Here is a 23,052-nt window from a genome sequence, read left to right on the forward strand (position 1 = left end):
AATTTTGCATGGGTTTATTTTGTTATCAGCAGAGAGTCATAAAAGTGATCAACTATGTGCTGAGAGAGAAGCTACATACACTGCTAACCATTAAAATTGCAACACTATGAAGACAATGTGCAACAAATGTCAAATTGGCACATAGTGTCATGCATACTTGGGATACACAAATGATAAACGTTCCAACACAGCTGGGCAAAGTAGGTAGGAGTAAAGCTATGTACATTCTATATGTAAGTAAAGATTACTCATTCAGAAATTTAAACACATTTGAATGTTGGTTGTTCGTGAGAATGTTATGCTGCCTCGTGTGGAAGGAGAAACAGCTACCGGTTTGTGTGTGTGTGTGTGTGTGTGTGTGTGTGTGTGTGTGTGTGTGTGTGTGTGTGTGTGTGTGTGTGTCGGAATTCCATAGTGGCAGGTTTGTGGTCTATCAAGACTGGTTTATTGTTATTGTTGTATGTTGTTTAGGATCTCATGGCTGTCTTATGAATTTGGAATACCCTGAGTTGTAAAATGGACTTGTTTGCAGCAATACAAGTATCCTCACAGATAGGATGACAATGTCTAGAGCACCATGAACCACTGTTGCAGCTTCACTTGGAATAACAGCAGAGTGAGTCATGCTGACAGTGGCGCATCATATGACAACACTGTCCTCAGGAGTGGCACCATGTTATCTTTTCAGAAACGCTCTCATTCTGCATACAACACCATGATGAGTGTATGCTGGTGTAGAGGCTCCAAGGAGAATGAACGTTTTCAAACTGCATTCATCATTGTAGTACAGTCCAGCACCTGGTGTATGATATGAGATGCCATTGGGTACACAACATAATCACCTCTGGTTTGCATAGGTTTTAATCTGGACAGAAGATATTAACATTTCCGACATTTTAAAGCCAGTGGGTGTGTGCCCCGTATTTGAGGTCTCTGTAACATTATGTTTCAACAAGGTAATTTAAGACTACATGTTTCCCATGCTGTCATGACCTACCTCAATGCAGAGGGTGTTCAACTGTCATCTTGAACAGCATGTTTTCCATATCTCTAACCCACTGAAAATAACTGATCATGTATTCCTTAGAGACTAGCTCAAAAGCCACTATGATTAATGAATTTTGGCATAGAGTTCAAACAGCATGGATTGACATACCCATATTTGTCATTCACACACAGTTTGACTCACTGCCCAGATGGGTTAATGTCGTCGTTAACTGCCAGAAGTGACAGTTCTGTGTCACAAATTCCACACCTTGTAGACCCCAAAATTGGCTACAAATACACTACCTGACAAAAAAGGTGAGGCACCCCACAAGGAGAGTAGGGAAAAAATGAAACTCCATAGATTGAGAGGGCATGTGATGTTATTTCAGTGGTTATAAACTTGAGTCACATTTACAAAGAACTTGACAGTAAGAGCACATTTATCAGTATGATGATACACCCCATCTATCCTGGATGCGTGCACCGATTCATTTGTGAAGTGCCATAAACAGGATGTATACGAGCCAGGACAACCAGGAGATCCAGCAAAAATCCGGGAATTTTTTCATCTGGGAGAAAAGGGGAAAAGCCTGGGAATTCTGCAGAATTCAAGGAATTTTTCATTGTTTTAGTTTTCAGTTAGATTTTCATAAATTTGGCTGGTAAGAACCAATATTCTAACAAAGGATATTACTGTATGCCAGTACTTCAGAATAATACTGCAGCAATAAGACATGAATGAGAGGAAAAAAAAAGAAAATAAAACTTAAGTTACAAATGAAATGCCCCATATACAACAACAAAACACAGTGCTCATACAGCATCTGACAACAGCAAAATGTGTCAAAGGCTTTAGGAAGACTATGCAATGCTTCAGAACAACAAATTACCACTGATGAGCGTGACGTCACAACTGTTTACATTTGATTCCTTTGAGCAGTTGTGAGCAGGCTCATGAGCATGCACAGTTGAGTCACGTATGAGTAGTACCTTCTCCTGCTTCTGGCTATGGAAGTGTGGTTGTTAGCTATATAAGCAGTAGCATCAAGCAGCCAGATGCTACATGGAAAAATTTTACTGGCGCGCCCAAGCTGCCAAATTCACTCATGCACTACAGGCCGAGATCTAGGGGACGGAAGAGGGGAGGGACAAACCAGGGTGTCTGCCCTGGGCTGCAATTTCAGGATGTGGAGTGCGGGGGGGACCTTGTTTCACAAAGTGACTAGCATCCAGCACACGTTGGTCTATCAATTATTCACATGATTTTGAAACACATCCCTGTTGTTTTTTGAAATTTTTGAATGCATTCTGAATTGATTTCTGAATGAATCATAAGCTGATTTTTGAATGTGTGCATAGTGTACGTGATGTTGCTGCCAGGGGAATCCCCGTTGAATCTAGAAATAAACTTCCCTGCGGACAAAAGGGGACGGGGCCATACGAGCTGAGCGGAATGAAGCTGAACGGGTGAATGCCAATGTTTGTGTGGTTGACTGGGTTTGCAAATGATCGGCGTTGTTATAATTACTAGTGAAAGCCAAAGATTCAGACTACCAGAGTGGAAATAAATGATTAACAGGAATAACAGGTAAGAAAGATTACTTGTTATCTTCTCGGTGTATCCAAGAAAATGAAATTTTGATAGAAAGTTTTTGGCCAGACCACTACACTAGTAAGGCCCAGTTGTACAGTCCCCGGCCAGCGGGCCTTAAGTTCTATTCTGGGAGTAGCACGGAAAAAGTGTTGTGCGAACACACAATAATGCCTAACCAGAAAATAAATGCAGGATAACTAAACCGGTGATTGTAGCAGAGTTAGTGAAATTAACCGGAGAATAAGTTTTGACACAGATAGGAATAGCTACAGAATTACTGATGAAAAGATTGATTGTTAGAACGAGGAAGGAGAAGATGAGAAGCTGGAGCGCATGAATGAAATGTGAAACTATTTCCTAACATAAAGCTTTTTGCTTGTAGTAGGCCTATTAGGCGTTTGATTGTGGTTCTTCGTGAATTATATTTTGTCATGTCGTAAAAATGACCATTTGCTCCAAAACAGTCTCATTTATGTGGGGTGTATTACAATTGCTGCAATATTAGACAGGCCTATTTTGTTTTATCTAGCAGACATTAACAAAATACACATAATCAGCTCCAGAAACGACACCAGTCTTGGGTACTATTTGTATTAACAGCTTTTTCAGTATTAGACGACGACATTTCGTTTTTTCATATGGCAAAAGGTTTGACAAACTTCAATGAGGTAATAAATTCTTTCGTAGAAAGGAAAGCATGCCATGTAAAGCCGTAGCACTATTAGAGAGAAAAAAACCCTAGGACTTAAGGATTGGAGAAATGTGTGCTGTCTTACTTGTCTCTTGTCTTTACTGGTTTTATGTATCCTATATTTACTTTTATGTCACACAAAACTACAAGTTGTTAGCTAATAGGCAATAAAGAGTGCAGATTTTCGGAAGAGTTCTTGTTCTCTCCTGGTTACAAATAATCCCATCCAGTGTTAATTGCAAGGGTTTTTTTTTTTTTTTTTAAAAAGTGCAGGATGTGAAACGAGCTGATGGAGCAGGTTAGGCACCACAGGACATTTTAATTTCCACTGTCCTGAATATAGTTTGATGGCATCTATTACAAAATATACACGTTTGAATTCAACAGAGCAAAATACAGTAATGTGCGATGAAAGAATGCTGTGTGAAGTGGCGTGACACTGCACTTTGGCACACTAAAGACCAAATAACATGTCTTACATTTCCTCAAAGACACATGTTTTATGTATCAGACTCTGCAGAAAGATATGCGCGATAAAACGAACATTTTTTTGAAAAGGCGATTTAATTTTCAGCGTCCTACCTCAAATGCTGGAGGAAAGGGGGGTGAGGGATGGCGCCACTATCTAGTATTGCCCCGCTTCAGAAATATCGTAGATCCGTGGCAGAGGACTCTCTTGAGTTGTAATGGAGAGGAGGGTAGTCTCCATGTTACCTGTGTTTACGTTTAGTGACTTTGCTGTTTCCTCTTCATTTATTGCTGTCACATCAAATGAAAACAAAACAAATTTCTGTGGCCGGGAGCGATCAAGTGAATTAAAATACATTCACATAATTACGGAAGGCTAAAATAAGTTATTAGATTCAGATTTTATTTTATTTCCTCCTTTCTAACTGTCAACCATTAGTTGCCTTGCAGAACAATGAAGTTATTTTTGCCGATTTGCTAAAGAAATTTTGCTTTTATTACTCTTTTTCCGCTGATGCAATCCATTTATTTGAAATGAAGTGTTTAATTCCATGCTACTGGCTGCTTTCAACTGTTCGTTGCATTTCAAGTGCACGTTTTCATCTTCTAGCATGTATGGCATTATGCCATAATAAAGAACCAAACATGAGATAATATAGTACTGGTACTTCAAGAAAATTTACATCCGAATGTGCAATTTAAGCTGAATTATGCATTTTAGTATGGCTCACAAAATTCCGATGCTCTTGGAGTATCCTCTGATGTCTTGTTTCTTTTATGGCGTAATATAATATCCTTTAATGTTTTACATGTATGATCATATGGGCTACCTGCTTCGTCGTAGCTGTGCAAGTGCAATGACACCTGTTACCTGGCACACTCTGGCAACTGATGAAACGAACTTATTTCTAACAGGTCGTTGGGAAATATTGGAAATGGTGGTTCGAAAAGTGTTACTTTCAAAGTAAATTTCCTTTTACACAAGATTAACTGTGTGTGAGAATGTATAATGAATTTCTTAAATCACAGAGCATTTGACTCTCATTTAAAATTCAACTCTGTGAGGATAATCATTTGAAGAATTTCTAGCCCAGCTGATCAGACATTAATGTCGTTATTAAACATTTTACTGGCACATTTGTGTGATGTATCTTCAAGTGTAATGCTCAAAAAAGATCAACATTATACATGAAAGCTTAAATTTGCAGCCGAATAATCTTAGAGACCAATATTACGTGTGAAAGCTTTGCATTTCTTGTAGCAACAGTATGTATATTAATTTAAACCCTTAACATTTCCTATTTGTGTGGTCTCGCTACTTAATAGTGATGTTGCTATTGGCTGATTACATCACGTGTCCTATGCTCTGAATATCCGCCATAATCAGCTGGCGAGATCGAGTGACATGAACTATGACTGGCTTACAAAAGCAAATGGCAATCTCGATTTCAATGCTTTGGAAAGTAACATGTGGTGTGTGGTGGAATTAGAATTTATACTTTCATAATATGAAAATGTGCAGCGTACATGTTGCTGCACATAACAGATCTTTCCAAAACGTGTTTTTTCCCCCATTTATAAGACCATAACGATTCAATGGATTGATAAGTTTTACAGTTCAGAGGAAAAGTATACAGTCGCCTAACACGGGAAAAGTGTATTTTCACCCGGAAGAAAGTGTATTTTTAACTGGGAAATCTGGAAAAATCCAAGAATTTATTTTCCTCATCTGCATATACACCCTGATAAAGCCATTGTATCCTTCCCTGAGGCAAGCTGGCCTGCAGCTGTTGTAACTGGTCCTTGATATCTGGGGCACTGGTATGGGGCAGAGTTTGCATCCAAGCTGATGCCACACACGTTCTATCAGAGATGATCTCAGGTTCATACTGGCCACAGGAGTACCTCAACATCACTCAAACATTTGACAAAGAGACATGTCATATGTTTACAAGCATTATCCTTTTGAAAAATGGTACTGCAATAGTGTTACATGTGAGCACCACATGAGGGCTCAGGATGCCCATGCTGTACTGTTGTGCTATCAGAGTTCTCTCAGTCGCTGTCAGCCATGACCTGAAGTCATAACCAATAGCTCCCTACACCACAACACCATTGTGCTTCTCCAAAACATTGGAAGAATGGGACCTCTCCTCAGGTGACCAGCATACTCACCGACAGTGGTCATACAAGGTAGTGCAGAACCATGATTCTTTGCTGAACACAATTTGACACAGTTCATCAGTAGGCCATGCTTCCCAGTCATGGCACCATCCCAAACACAGCCATTTTGTTGTGGTGTTAACGGCAGCCTGTGCATAGGACAATAATTCCCTAATCTGGTCACTGCTACTCTCTAACCAATGATGTGGAATGACAGAATGTTGCTGGAAGTCCTTTAGTTGCTCTCGGATGGCAGGTGCAAAAGTGAAGGGCATCTTCCTTGTGGTGGTCAGATGTGATTGACCAGAACTTTTTGACGAGTATGGCTCCCTCATGTTCCCATGCAGTCCAACATCGAGTCACTTTCACATCTGAATACCCATTAAATCTTGATCTTGCTTGATTCGACCAGCCAGCCAAAAGGAGATTCACAATGAGGCCCCTTTCAAACTCTGTTAGGTGCTGATAACACAGTCACAAACAAGTACAAGACACCTCTGTGTCCTTCACAGTGATCAGTCAACATCTGATGCTGTTCATTCCCCTTATATACCCTACCAGGCCTGGTAACAACAATTAAACTGAATAAACTAATGAAGTGGTGGCAGTTCTACCCCTCACAGACAATAGCCTCTAATCATTTACATAGCCACCAAGGGTATGTAGTTGTACAGAGTTACATTGACACCCGACCATGTCTTTTGGGTGCTTCACTTTTTTTGTCAGTCAGTGTATAATCATGTATTTTTCGTACTATACTGTGTATGTACAGTAAAAAAATTTCATTATTTTCTATCCTTTCTGATGTTGCAATTTTAATAGCCAATAGTGTGCAATATGTAGTTTCCAGAGACTGTGCCATCCATGAACATATTACTACCCCGGCATATGGTCCATGAACCTGTCATGTAACGATTGAAATAGTACAGGCTCATGTACTGGCAGTCATTATAATTTGTTCATACTCACCATCTAATTGATTTGTGGACTAGGTAGGGGACAAATGGTGCTAATACCTTGTGACTTACATGCCACATGGTGTATCTTGTCCTGCTTAATACAAATATTAAATGTGCAAGATGAGGTAAAAGCTGTTTTAGTCTCCTTATGTACTCTCTTCTGTACTCAATGCTTATACTGTTGAGACTGCTAGCTGTGCCACTGGTATATGTTTTACGGCAATAATGAGGAACTCTTGATGTAATACAAACAATGACTGAGAAGAAAGATTTCATTAACATTTAAGATGAAGTGCAACATATGCAATAGAATGATAAAGAGGGAGGTGGGGAGGGCTACACAGAATTTTGAAATTTCTTGAAATCAGTGATTTAATTTTGTTTCCCTTGATTGAAAGCAATATTGCAGATACATTTTCTTATGTCTATAGCTACAACTGTAATGGTAACTAACACATGAGAACATTAGATTGTATTTCTGAAGCCAATGTATGGATACATTTCTTCACAACCATTAATGCATGTATGGCGATAATCCAACTATTATGAACTTGATTTACTGAAATTCGGTGATATTTACCCATATCAAGAACTAGAATGTTTTCTCACTCTTTCGACTTACTGACTTCTTTCACATAAAAATGTCCAGTTCTCATAGGTATGGATAAAACGTTTCCTGCTGTTTCAAGGTGTTTTCAAATAATCTTACCACAATGTCTGTTCTTCCAGACCACTTTGTGATATAAACTGGAAGCTGTCACTTACCACAGAGTCCAGGCAGGGTGACATGACTAGCTGACATGAAAAAATAAAAGCTTGTTTATGAACCAGCAAGAACTATGCATCCACGATCAGTGTGGTGAGTGGTAGGATTCAATTACAAATTTTACCACATCTGCTTAACAGTTTTACCATGGCTGGTTTTAACAGATTGTTCAATAACTGGGGGGTCTTCCAGTCTGAAATGACTTGTGTAGTATATGTGAAATAAGTTATATGCTATAATCTACAGTAATTAGAACTTCCCATATCGATTAATATGCAGGAATCAAAAAATATCATTTGTCAAAGAGAAATGAAATAATACCAGCTAACATAAAGCTCCTCCAGGAACCAGCAAGTAGTTGCAGATATGTGGTTCAGTCACCATAAAAGAAACCCCATTCAAGTATACTGCCAAGAGAAATGTGCGTATTATGAAACTTCCTACATATTTAATTGGATAGTGGTGTTGCAGAAGAATTTTGATGAGTAACAGGAAAAACAAAATAGCAGATGCACTTTCTCAGAAGGTGAGAGAAAAAGAAAACAATGCAGTCTGCAAGAGTGTAAAAAGTATAAATAGTAATTGTGTACTTACCAGCGAATTATTTTTGCAGTAATAATATATCTGCTTAACATAAAGTGAAAACATAATGAAAAACTAGTTAATTCATACTTACAGGCTTTTAATTACATACAGGTCGGCTTTTTTGCATTTACGTAGCTACAAACAAATTATCTGAGAATGTCAAAATTAATTTTTCATTATTCAGTCACACGTGATCACTAATTACTCAGTGCCCCCACTCTCTCTCTCTCTCTCTCTCTCTCTCTCTCTCTCTCTCTCTCTGCTAATCTCATGGTCCTGACAGTACTCAATACTCATGCTTTTTTGGTTATGACCTTCGAGCTTTCGTATTTTTCTATCTGGTTGATTGGGCCACCATCCCTCCACAATGAATGAAATGTTCAGTTCAGAAAGATGATCATTATTATACATCACAAATAATATAGTTTTTTATATGATGTGTTTTGCTGTGAAGATATAGTTTAGAATGACAAGGTGATTAATATTTTATTTATGTTACTTTTTTACCAACCTCTATTGTATGTTATCTAAATAATTTGAATACAGAGTGATTATAATTAAAGTTCCACTTTCAAAATTGCTGTAAGAAGGGAAAAAAAAGATATTGACAAAAATTTTCACACTAGATGCCACTGTAAGCATCATAACATGAATGGATTTGGCTACAAATGACAGATGGATCACAATAAGATGGCCAAGATGTTAGTTGCACAAGTTTGGCATTCAACAGTTGTGGCACTGTTAGGTAAGCCTGCCCACCATGCCAAGGTCATACCACATCAGATGGGAAAAACAAGTTTTTAATTGCCCCGAGGTCAAAAACACATAGAAGCAACAATGACATAAGTTTTTAATTGTTCCAGGGCTATAAACTGCATGGAAATTAACAATGAAATCAGTTTCTAATTGTCATCAGACTGGTGCAAGACCTGTTCAGTATGGTGTCCACAGCTTTCTGTCACAAATTGAAATCAGGAAACCAAATGTCCCGCAGCAGATTAGAGTGTCACAGGGGGTCTCGCTCAGAATACGTTGCACAATGTGTACCTTCAGTTCAGCTGCTTTTGGAATCAGAGCACTGAACACAGCATCTTTCAGATAACCCAACAGCTAGAAGTCACACGGATTAAGATCAGATGATCTGGATGGCCAGGCTGGCTGGCCGATAATTCTATCATTCCCAAAATGCCTCTGTGGCAGCTGCTTCACTGCCTGGCAATGTGTGGAGGAGCGCCATCTTGCAAAAAAGTGATCCTATCCATACATCCATACTGTTGAAGGACTGGAATGATGTTGGTGCATGGATGTCTCTCTGCCCTATGATAAATGATCCCATCAACCTGCAGCACACAGTTACCTTTGCAAAATGAAGCAGTAACAATTGATGTGCAACAGGATTTCATGTTGCCCATATTCTGCAGTTCTGTGTATTGACATGCCCTTGTAGATTGAAATGGGTTTTGTCTGTTCACAGAATGTTACATAGCCATTCATTGTCCACTTTCATGAGAGCAAGATATTCTGGAGCAAACACTAGTCTTACTGGCAGGTCGGTATGAAGCAACTCCTGAACATGGATAATTTTGTACGGATAACAATGCAGGATGTTCTATAGAATTTTATACACAGAGCTTACACATGTGTTCAAAGCTGGGGCAGTTCCCCACGCAGTTGATATTTGTGCATCACTGCTCGACCCCTCCTGCTATTCTGTGGATATGTCATCTACTGGCATTGGATCAATTGTTTTCTTCCCTCTGCTACATTTCACTTCAGAAGAACCTGTCTTTTCAAATTTTGTAATCATTTTTTCCAAACCCTTGGCAGACATTGAACATACGCCTTTTTTCATTCCCTCAAGCTTCCAGAACTTCTGCAGAGCTGTTGGCACACAGTCATCATTCTTGTGAAAGAGTTTTACTGGCAGTGCATGATCCTGCATTTAGACAGTCATGGTAAATGTCTCAGATGCAAACAGAGGAACAGCCATGTACCTCGCATCTTTCTGCCACTTGCACTGCCATCTAGTGGTAAAATTTTTGTTAATTTTTTTTCCATAATGTTTCACCCTTCTTTGAAAATATCCTGTTCAAATTTGATGATGTTCTGGGGCAGTGGTTCTTTCTTTACAGTTTTTTTAAAGTGGAACTTTAATTATAATCACTCTGTTTATGTAGAATGTATTTTGTAAAGATACTCTTTTACTATCATCTTAAATATGTTTGTTTTAGTTACCCAAGTAATCTTGTTGCACAGTTATATTCCCTGATAGAAAATGTTGTTTTGAGTTTATCATTTATTTTTTCCTTGTTGAATTAAAATAAAGCTGTCTTGTGCTCCAAGATCATGGTTAGAATTGGTGCATGTTTTATAGTAATGTTTATAATAGATTGCTGGATGTTTTCACATGGCACAGTTAGACTCCTTAACTTTATAAACAGATCATTACAATGGATCCAATTATTATTTTTAGTTATTAAGGTATAAATCTTGTCTGAAGATTGAAAATTGTGTGTCCATGTTTTGTGCATATGATTTGCAAAACAATAATTTCGTTACAAAAAAGTAACAAGGGAAGTACTCCAGCTTGAATAGATAAAACAAAATAAAAATTATTTAGAAATACAGAGATGTGTCTGTTCTAGCATATGTCAAGGTAATGTATCTGTAAGATTCTGCATCTGTGTACAAAAGTGTTTGAAAGTTAACAAATCTAAAGACTAACAGAGGCACAGGTTGCTGAAGAAGTTGTACCATGTATACTAATGTTCAGGAAGAAAAACAGAACACCTTGAATGGTTAGAGATAGAACATTCATATTCACAGGACATGCACATTAGTATGTTCTGCAGAAATGATTAACATTTGAACCATGTCAACCTGCGGGTTCAAGGTCAACATCGATATCACAGTGCAGCACCACCTACCAGTAAAATGTGACTGTGGCTCTCTTTGTCGCTATAAACCAAAGGTAATGAATCAGTGTGACTTGAGCAGACATATACACGAACCGTACCATCAAATCAGTGAGTTTGAAAGGGAACAAATTATTGACATGAGAGAATATGATGCATCCATCTGGGAAATTGCTGCTCTTGTGGAATGAAGTGTTTCAGCAGTGCAACTTGTGTGCGCAGAATGGTTCACTGAAGGTCATAGAACATGACAAGAGGGGTCAGGTCACAGCACCCAGACCCCACTGCAAGAAGATCAACACCTCATCTGAATAGCATTGCAAGACAGATCTGCATCCTCCTCAGCTCTGATGCAACATTGAAACAGTGTAACACATCATACACTATCAGGGGTGACCACCCACAGCCGTTTATTATGGCATGGATTACGTGCGTGTCCTCCACTTCTCCACGTACCATTGACAAGTGTTCAGAAATGTGCTAGACAGCAATGGTGGATGGAACCACGTCACTGGGGACAAGAATGGCATCATACAGTGTTTTTGGACGAATCCAGATTCTGTTTATTTGAAAATGATGACCGCATTTTGTTTTGCCACAGACAAGGGGAGCAGAATCAGAGGGATTGCATTGATGCCAGACATACAGTGCCAACTCATGGCCTTATGATGTGGGGTGCTATTGGGTACAACCACAAATCACTGTTGGTATGTGTCCAGGGCACTGTGACCGGTGTGCCCTACGTGAATGACATCCTGTGACCAGTAGCCATACTGTTTCTACGCAGTACTCCAGGTGCCATTTTTCAGTATGACAAGGCACGACCACATGTTATGCATGAACACGTGCCTTCATGGTGTCACAGGATATCAGCCATTTGCCCTGGCCTGCTGAATCATCAGACTTGTTGCCAGTCAAAAATGTGTGGAATATGGTGAAACGATGGATGCTGTGCTGTGACCCAGTGCCAACCACCACGGATGAACTATGGAACCAGGTGAATGCAGTATGGATGGCTATACCACAGGGTGCCATTCATGCTTTATATACATCAATGCCATCATGCATATTACAAGTTATGAGGGCCCGTGGTGGACCCTGTGCCTACTAGGCAACAGGACACATGCAGAATGGAGGTGAGTGAAATGTTAATCATTTCTGCAGACCATACTAATGTACATGTCCTATGAATATGAATCTCCTATCTCTAGTCATTTGAGGTGTCCTGTTTTTTTCCTGAACATGAGTGCAGTAGGGAATAATTATGGTCATCAGATTTACAAGCCATAAATAAGATATTATTTGGCAAAAAGCTTGCAGAGCTGTAGTGCTCAAAATAGAAGTTGCTTTGTTGTCATATGTTCCTCCCTTATTTGTCATCAAAGTTCAAATGTAGAGTTTCCGTGAAGGTATTAAAACACAGTGGAATGGAACAGTATACCCACTTAATAACAACAATATGTGGACATGCTATAACATTTTAGAAGTATCCACATTGCAGTAGTAGCAAAATGTTTATGTATTGCTCTTGTCAGGTGTGCATAGTATTCCGTTCTTCTGTATTGTAATCACTTAATTTAAACTTGATATTTTCATTTCCATGACAAGTAAAGAAATGTGTCATAATTGTGTGTTGTATGTGTAACAGTGAGGTTTGTAAGACTGCTACTGGAGGGGTGCAAAGCCATCTTTTCTTGATCAGGATGGCATCGCACTATCCAGGCGTATTTCTTTTGAACAATGGTTGTGGTGGTCTTTGTCCAGTCAGTGAGATGCCAGCAACTGCACAAATTCTCATATTAACAACAGGGTAGAACATTGCTGGATTTAAACAGGCACCCACATCCTGCAACTGTGATCTGTTATCATTCCCCAGACCATGTGGAGTGTGGCTCTTTGGAAATTGCAGGAAACATGAGGACCCAGCTTGGGAAGTGGCTATGGGATGGAGGCACCTTACACAGTGTTATGTCAGGCTCCAGCTGAGAGCTCATGTGATGGCAGCTGGCTGTCTACACTACACTGCTTATAGCCAGATGGTGACTGGACAGATTGAGTGGCTGAATAGCTTGATGCCCTGTTTACTGGTTGGGAATTCATAAATAATGCCTTGGTGATAGTTTGTTTTGCTGCTGTTTGCAGTGGCTTCATACAGAACTGGTAGCTGCAATGCTGATTTGGCACCCATCCTGATGGCTTGCCATAATGCTGCAAAAATACTTGTAGTGATCAGTGCACCACTGAAATTGTTAGCTGTGTGCAATGTTCAGTAACAAATGTGGAAAGTGTGATATAATATTATATCACATGTTCCGGTTCCTGAGAAGCTATTAAATGGATGCTTGTAAAAGAGACTACATTAGCTGTTATGTATATACACTTGAACACCTTATGTTCTGGGCTGCAATTTTATACTGTTTTCACACTTATTTAAAATATGTAGATTGATCAACAAAATCAGTGGTTGACACTGTTTCATACAACACTTAAATTCCTAGTACTGCTGTCTTACTGTGGTTCTACGCAACAGCGTCAGTGTGTGCCAGTGGGCATTTACATTCAGCTGTATTAGAGCATTAAATATTAGAAGACTTGTATAGAAAAACATAGAAAAACATTACACACAGTACTAAACACAGGAAAAAATCATGTTTGGGGCTTTTGGTTTTACATCATACTGTTATAGTTAAATCAACCATCAGTGACTGATCCCTTATTTCTGGAGAACTCTTGCTTTGCAAACACACTTATGTCACATTACTGTATGTAATCAAAAATCTTATAACCGTACTTAAAATAGATGTGAAAAACACATTCAACATAACTGCCTCTCTCTCCCCACCAGTTTTAGTTTGTATTGGTTGCATCTTCCTACTATCCCTTTAGCTGAGATGTCCTTTACTCTTAACTTCAGTGTTAAATATTAACATTTTCTCTTTAGGTCCACCCACTGCCTCTGTTTTTGACACAGCCATTGCAGTCACCACAACTTTATTCACTGATTTAGAAGAATTTGTTTGCAGCTTTCGTGAAACTCCAGCAGCAAGCCCCACAGGAGTATGTGTAGCTATTTTTGTTTTGCTTCATGCAGTAGGGCTTAATGAGTGCTATCATTGCCAGTTAAGTGTTGATATTCAGTTTCCTAATCCTACCTACAAAGTTTTCTATGGCTCTCGCTGTCTTTGAGATATGCTGTTCAGCTGTTTCCAATGGTATCTAAATATATTTTTCCTCTGATAATGCTCTGATAGCCCTGCCCATAAATCTTGGAAGGAAAGAGCCTCCTGAAATTTCTCATGAAACCCAAGATATGCCACTATGTCCTCTCTTAATCTTAATTGAGCCATATGCAACACTTGCTTATTGTTGCAACCTCCTAACATACTTGCTGTGGGCTATGGAGAAGCAAATGGTCGAAGGGGTGAAGATAAAGTGCAAGACCAGATCTTCTATGAGCCACATTAATTCAAGGTAGTCTATATGGAAACAGCCAAGAGACTATCCTTTAAACTACCTTGTACTATGAAGAAAGTTTTAATTGGTGAAACTTTCTTCCAGCTTTCAGAACAAACGGGAGCCTTATGGGTGTAACTTTGTAACTAAATATGCATATGGCAACAAGTTGCTCTTTATTTCAGTTTTTTAGTATAAAATAGCATTGGCACAAGTGCACCCATTGTCCTCTTTAAAATGTTATGTTCACTATATGTAGTATTAGTCTGCACAAGTTACTTTGTCAGTGCAGGATTCCACATGGTAACCTTTCTTAATCAAGCTTTTTCATAGTGTTCTTTGATTATACAGGGAAACTGAACCGGTAAATTCTGTTAGTGACAAGTCTGGTTTTATTCTGTGAAACACTGACAAACTTCTATGATTTCATTCATTTCATGTTTTTTTCATTGATATTCAAAAAAATGATACCATGTGCATTATACGTACAACAACTTAAAAAAGTGTTTCCAAAAATTATTAATTACCTCCAGTCATATCATTTTCAGCTGTTATACACAATTTTAAAAATATTTCCCCTCTTTAGGCTGACACCGTTAAAGAAAGTAGTACATGCCTCTATTGCAAATAATAAAATTGTGTGTATTTGTGGTCCATATATGGCACTTTGACTGAGTGGATGTCATACTAAAAATCCAATGGTTAGGATTTAATCCTGGTCAGTCCACAGATTTTTTTTATTTTTTTTATTTTTTTAAGTTATCATTTCTTTCACTACTATCAGTGATTGGTATATGCGAAAAATATCAAGATGTAGCATTTTTTTGAAGTCGACATTAAACTGTAGCTTCCCCATAAGTGGCCAGTGGCCTTGCTGCAGTGGTAACACCGGTTCCCGTCAGATCACTGAAGTTAAGTGCTGTCGGGTTGGGATAGCACTTGGATGGGTGACCATCCAGTCTGCCTAGCACTGTTGGCAAGCGGGGTGCACTCAGCCCTTGTGAGACAAACTGAGGAGCTACTTAATTGAGAAGTAGCAGCTCCAGTCTCGGAAACTGACATACGGCTGGGAGAGGGGTGTGCTGACCACATGCCCCTCCATATCCTCATCCAGTGACGCCTGTGGGCTTAGGATGACACGGCGGCTGGTCAGGCCTTCATGGCCTGTTCGGGAGGAGTTAAAGTTTCCTCCCCCCCCCCCCCCCCCCCCCCCATAAGTGACTGAGTAATTTCCTCCATAAGACAGAAAAAACGTGTAACATCCATTTGAGAAGCACTGTGGTGTTCAAAACCAATCTTCAGGTTGAGGACAGTTTTACTTTTATTGTGACCCACAAGCGTATTGTGGTACAGTCTTTGCAATAAGTAATCTGAAAACTAATGTTGTGGAAAGGAAAATACACTTGAGAAATTTATAAAATTACACGGAGACAGGCAAAATATTAAGTACTGCTGTTAGACATACACCAACATACAAAAAAGTATCCTAGTCGAAGTTCCTTTCTTGTGGAGGTAACAGAGGTATGATGAGTAAGGTTAAAAAGGAGGGACAGGTCACATGATGCCACCTCTTGTAAGGACAAGATGGGACTAAGATGAAGGGGAGATGTCAGAGAAAGTAGGAGGTCAAATATTGTGCATTGGTAAGCACGGTATTAGCTTCAGTCCAGAGGTGATAGGAAGACAGAATGAAAAGTAACGATGGATTGAGAGGAATAAAAATGAGAATTGAAATGATTAGTGCAATTAAGAACTAGGAGGAAAGTGGAAGTGTTTGGCTTCACATGTTACTCTGCTCTGATGTTGCAATGTGTATGAGTGATGTGGCTGGAGTAAACGGTTGTGGCTGGGTGGATGGAGCAGATTTTACAGTGAGAGTTATTGCAAGATTAGGAACCTTGGGGTAGGGATAGCAGTGTGGGGTTTTCATACTGTTTGTAAGGATGTTGCAGAGGTTAGGAGAACAGTGGAAGGTGACAGTGGGTATTGTGGGGAGGGTATCTGGTAGACATGATCTCATTTCAAGGCTTGACTTGAGAAATTCATAACTGTGGCAATGTAATTTATTGAGGCATTCAAGGCTTGAGTGGCACTCAGTGATAAGGAAAGTGTTCTGAGTTCATTCGTGAGAGCAGTGACCGAGGAGATTTATTTGTGGCTAACATCTGTGGGGTAGATGCAGGAGAGGAAAGCCTGAGAGAGGTTATTGGTGTAGGTGTTGAGGGAGTCAGAGATGTAGAAGACCCATGTGCCACATATACTGAGGCTATTGGGAAAGCAGCATTTGGTGTGATGTTAGATTTGTGGCAGTTGTTAGTGTGGCAGTATTGATGCTTATTGGTTGGCTTTGTATGGACTGATGTTTGCATATGTCCTTCAGTTATATGGAGGTCAGCATCAGGGAAGGTGGTTTTGGATTTGAAAAATGACCTGATTGATTTGAGTGGAGAAAAAAAGAGTTCTTCTGCACCACAAGTCAAGGCTACAAAGATGCCATCGATAAATATGTACCAAACCAGGGGTCTCAGATCTTGATCCTTAGGAATGCCTCTTCTGGCGGTCCATTGAAAAGATTGATATAGGACTGGGCCATGCAGGTTCCCATGATAGTCCTCTGATTTGTATGTTGGCCTGACCATCTTTAATGTTGGTGTGGGCAAGAATGAAATTGGTTTTGATGGCAATAAATATGTACCAAACCAGGGGCCTCAGATCTTGATCCTTAGGAATGCCTCTTCTGGCGGTCCATTGAAAAGATTGATATAGGACTGGGCCATGCAGGTTCCCATGATAGTCCTCTGATTTGTATGTTGGCCTGACCATCTTTAATGTTGGTGTGGGCAAGAATGAAATTGGTTTTGATGGCAATAAATGAAGTTTTAGGAAGACTTTCTGCTAGGTGTTAGGAGAGGCATTGTTCTAAGGCTGAGAGGCCATGTGTATGTGGGATGTCTGTGTAGAATGAGGTTGCATCAATAGTGATGAGAAAGGTTGCATGTGGGAGAGGGATGGGAAAGGGTCTGAGAGATTCCAGGTAATTGTTAGTGTGTCTTATGTAAAGCTTTTGTGAATTTTGGGAAGTAGTGAGAATGTAGGGGTGTGTGGTTTTGTGGAAATAGTTGTGAGTCCATGTGAGAGATCTTGGATTTTAAAAAATTTCTGCAGCTCAGTTTTCACAGGGTCATTGGGAACAGTTTTGTATGTCGAGTTGTCTGCAGGGTGGTGAAGCCCCTCTGCCCGATACTTCTCATGATCTAGTACCACAATAGTAATGCCTTCGTCCACAGGGAGGATGGTGACAATAGAGTGGTCTGCCTCCAGGTCACTGATACCTTAGGACTAAGTGTGAATAATAGCTAATAAGCATTGACAATATTTCTCATGAAAAATGCCTCCCCTTTCATATTTGTGTCCTCTTGTTCTCACATCAGGTGGATCCCTCTCATCCTGTAGTCTGAGTGGTTGTTGCCCCTTATTTCTAGTGGTGTCCAGCCTATACTACTTTTTCTCTATGAAGAAGGAACTAACAGATGTGAAAACAAGAATAGAATTTCTTTCTTTCTTTTTTGGTCTGTGGGCAGTGCTTTGAATTTCCCATTCTGAAGGTAATTCCTGGCTGGCATTTTGTCCTCTTATAATTTTATGAAAACTGAATATTTCATTCTGATGTAATATGTCTTTGCATTTTGCTGTGTTGCGTCATCTTCACTGTTTTCTCTCCAGTATATACATTTTAGTAATACCAGCAGAAATCCGATGTAACCTGTTTGAATTGTAGTACAAAACAGCTTTTTGAATCTTGCTTGTCCTCCTCCTCCTCCTTTTTAGTATTACTATTTTTCATCTTCTGCCACCTCCTGTATGGTTTAGGTATATAATGTTCTAGCTTCAATCTGGAACAATTACAATTGTGCAGTTTTCATACTTCATAAAATATTTCATCTTGCATTAAAAGACCTTGAATGCTCTACAAGGAAATATAAAGTAACCTCGTTTTGTAAGCAGGTGGATAATGGCTCAAATAATTACTCTGTATGTTATCATTAAAACTCTTCAGATGACAAGAGTTGTGTCTTGCCAAATTGCATGTACTTACCATTAATGATAGAGTTGGAAGTATGATCAGTATGGCGACAGCATTGGTATAGGGGCCACCTTCAACCAGTAACATTAAAAAATCCAGAAATTAACAAACCCACCCCATGAAGATATGGGATAAAGACCAGGAAGAAGACAAAGAAGTAGATTTTACACTTTTTATTGGGCTCTTCATTGGCTTAAATGGAATTTTTTAAACTGCAGTATTGAAATACAGATAAAATAAAGGAAATCTGTATTATTTAGAAGGTAACAGTCTCTCTAGCACAAGACAGGTCAGCATGTGCCATTTATAAACTGTTACATCTGTTTCATTATTCCAAATCACAAGTGGTTGAGATCTACACCCTTGATTACTAATGGCATCGGAAAAACAATGAAATCTCACTTTTATGACACTAATTTATCAATTATTGATGAATCAAAAAGTGAAGCAGAATAAATCATTTTCAGCAAAAAAGAAAAGTTAACTACAATGGCACTCTAATGCTTCTGTTGTTAAGTTTACAGTTCAACTACTTCAGTAAGAAGCATAAGTTAATTCTTGCAGACATGTTAATTGAAGGTACCTTTGTAAGGAAAAATTATTAGTTTATACAAAATGCACAAAAAATAGATTATGTCTGTGAAAAATAAGTTATATTTTGAGAGACAAAGCTGAGATGAGGAGACAGAAAGCAGAGGCCAAGATCCCATCTTAGAACTCTGTCAGGGTTATGTGATAGCACACAATAGGGTAACATAACATTTCAGAGAATGTACATACATATCTGACACAGTACCCAAAAAAGAAACAAAGATAACTATTATTCATCTTGATGTTGAAGCTCACTCTCTGTATCCATGTTGGCTTACTAATAAATTTGTTTGTGGATTATTCCGTGTTGAGAAACACAATTTTTCCTTTTTTTCTGTAGCTTGTAAACAGTGACACAGCTCAAGTTTAAAAGTACATTTTCACTGTGAAAATTAATGGGGAAATGTGAAAGAAAAAAATCTACAATTCAGAATACAGAACATCACAGCTTGTGCTAACAAGAAAGAAAATTAAAAACCAATTGATGATGCTGTAACTTCAGCAAAACATGTTTATCTAGAAAGGAGAAAAAATTGTGTTTGCTCAAGATAGAACTTATCGAAAAACAAATTCAGATAAATAATGTAAAACAGTTGCACGTCTTTATGTTATTTCCAGCATGCCATTAAAATTAAGCAACTTGTATAGAGTTGAAACATAAAATACTCAAGCTGGGACTTTCAAAGCACATTAAATTAAAAAAAATGAACAGAGAAAGGGATGAAGGAAATACTCTTTGTGAAAGCTACTGTATCTTATTTCTGTTTTGTAACTGCTGAACTATAAATTAAAAATATGTGGATACATGTATGAGTTAATTTTTTTTCAGAAGCCTGCTGATTTAATTGGCTTCATAAATGTCCACTATTATTATTTGTAATTGTTTATATCACTTGTCAGCTGATGATCATTTAGCAGATGATAACCATTTTCTGTTTCAGCCTGGGGCGAAGATAGCTGATCCATTATGTACATTTGTGTTTTCCATTCTGGTGTTGACAACAACAGTGTCAGTATTCATGGAAACAGTGCGTGTTCTCTTGGAGGGTTTTCCAAAGCATCTAAATTATGAAACAATTATGCAGACACTTAACAACATTGATGGTGTACGGAATGTACACGACTTACATGTGTGGCTCTTGTCTGTCAACAAAGCGGTTTTAACTGTTCATCTCGCTATAGGTAAGAAATTTTTTGTGAAACATATAATGTGTATTAATGGAACTATTGAGAGCTGTGATTGGGACAGACGACAATTCAATATTCCTTTGGTTGGTGATCTAATTTGTTAATCATTGAGTTGTACTAAAGAAATGCACTTGCATTAGTTGTAATAGTATATTTATGAAGGTGTGTGTACCACATCCTAACTCCTGCCACCACCTCACTTTACACTATAGCCTTCTCATGTATAATATTCAATTTTTTAATGTTCAGAAATTGGTTAATGGTATCTTGGAAACATTGAAATTTAGGCAGAGGGGATGACATTAGTTGCCTTAAAGCACAAACATGATCTCTAAATGGTCTCTGTGTTTCTTATGTCATTTCACTTATTATCTCATAATATTGCAATGCAATGCATTTGTGCTGTAGTTAAATAATTACATTAAAGCTGCTAGTGTATGCAAACTAATAACCACTTAATGGGTGCAACTAACTTTTCAACACAGATAGGATCTTAAAAAAGATCAAAATCAGATTCCTTCTTATCCTACTGTATTGTTATGTGTATTTGATTTTGGTTAACAGATGTGAAGTTTTTGCCCTTTAGTGTGAGGCAGAACAAGTACAGTTGTGGAAGATACAGTGAGGTTGATGTGTTTTCCACTTAGTTCCTGCAACATTGTTTACACAAACTTTCATCAACACACACAACCAATAGTTTTTGAGAATAGTAATGTCAGTTTGTAGCTAATACTTTTTCTGGTAATTATGATCTGATACAAATTCATTGGCATCTGACTTTCGAGGTTCAAAGCTGTGGCATTGCCATGACAGTTACTGTCTGCTGGCAGTTGGCATAGTGCTCCATTCTCCATGGTTTTAGAAAATCACTTAATAATCTGAAATAATGTGAAATTAACGAATGGTATGAATCACTGTACTGCCTCTAATCATGTAAAAAAGTCTAAATTAAGCTCAGAGATATTTTAAGTTTTTATTTGTTTGTTTATTTATTTATTTATTTATTTATTTATTTATACAAGTGAAAATTTCCAGTCCAGGAAACAGCTTCAAACTTATCATGTCAAGTCACAAAAACTGTTGATCTCTCAATATCTCTCAACAACAGACCTTTCAAAAGTTGTGTTTTGCATTGTGTTTTATATGTATAAGCCTCATAAGATGGAATTATTCTTGCAGTTTTGTTAATGTTTAGCTTGTAACAAATATAAAGTTTAAAGGGTTTCTCTTATGCTGCTCTTTTGCCTACTTCCATCAGAAATTGTCAGGCATGCGAAACTAAACGCTACGAAAATCCCTTACTGCAACAACCAACTAATAAATGGCAGACATTAATGGTTTGTGCAGTGGAAATGGCAGTTCAGTGGGAACCGACAATGGCAGGCTCCCATTGATTTACTGCTGATCAAGTCAATCAAGCCTGATCACTGTCAAATGCTAACTAGTTTAAATTGGACTATAGTGAAGCACTGTGAATGATGACTAATTTAAACATTAGTGAGTGACCATGAAATTGTCAAACTAGAAAAAAGTGACAAACTGTTAGAGGCAACGTGATTCTTCAGTTTCTCTGGCTGATATTAGTCGGTCAAACAATCCACAGGTGTACTGTCAGTTCATAGTGTCCTATGGACACACTATTTTGGGTATCAGACATGTCATCATCATCATATTCACTAACAAACTGGCCTCCTGGGGAGGACAGGGAGAGGGAGAGGATTAAAATTAGTGGCCAGTGTAGATATAGTTCCTGGGAGTTGTTCTCAATGCTCCTCATACATACCAAGGCAAGGCTGCCCTGCTCCCTGATTCCCCTGGCTGCCACTGAATTTATATGAGGTGTCACCTTAGCAAAGTTCAGCACAACATACTTGACACAACATCTCTTCAGAAATGTTAGAGCCCTTATCAGATGGCATCTTGTTACCACAAGGACCACCTGCCTGGGTAGCCAAGAAGCATGTTAATGGGACCCCTTCCATGACACATAGGTATGCCGGTCCCAGATGAAACAATGAGGTTAACAATGAGGGGTCAGTGTTCCGGCCAGGCTGGATGTGGTTGTTAGGCAGTTACCCACATCCCACTAGGTGAGTAGTGTGCTGGTTCCCATGTTCCACTTCAGATACACACTATGCAAACATTTAGAATACTTTCTCACACTTGCATACAGAATTTACTCTACACACAGAAAGATTAGGTACACTATTTCTGTCATGGGGGTGAATAGGAGACTAATGACTTCAGCTGTTTGATCTTCTTAAAGACTTACTCAGCATCAGCACCACAAAGGCATTACGGACTCCCTAAATTCTATGAAGATGGAGTCCCATTATGCCCCATTGTCAGCAACTTCAGGCTCCTATGTATTTGCTGGCGAAATACCTGAAAGAAATACTAATCCCTTATGTGGGTAAAGACCCACATCACATCTGCAATTCTGTGGATTTTGAGAGATGACTTCGGGCTGAAGGACCCAGATATTCTGGTGAGCTTTGACTTGTATTGCTTTTCACGAGGGTGCCTTTATGAGAGTCACTTGAGTTCATTGATCATAAATTTGACAGGAAGATGACCAACCTTTTCTGACATGTCTTGACCTCTACGT

At 38.7% G+C, this 23,052-nt stretch overlaps 1 protein-coding gene across 1 annotated transcript in view; it reads left to right on the plus strand.

The window, feature by feature from the left end:
• The window catches only part of LOC126183725 (zinc transporter 2-like), an 88,505-nt gene that overhangs the window by 52,089 nt on the left and 13,364 nt on the right, over positions 1 to 23,052 (plus strand). The window contains exon 6 of the mRNA XM_049925919.1: positions 20,198 to 20,438. Coding sequence (XP_049781876.1) covers positions 20,198 to 20,438 — 241 coding nt within the window. The remainder of the gene's footprint in view (positions 1 to 20,197; positions 20,439 to 23,052) is intronic.

This window comes from Schistocerca cancellata, chromosome 4 (assembly GCF_023864275.1).
Source record: "Schistocerca cancellata isolate TAMUIC-IGC-003103 chromosome 4, iqSchCanc2.1, whole genome shotgun sequence".
In the NCBI taxonomy this organism is placed as follows: Eukaryota; Metazoa; Arthropoda; class Insecta; order Orthoptera; family Acrididae; genus Schistocerca; species Schistocerca cancellata.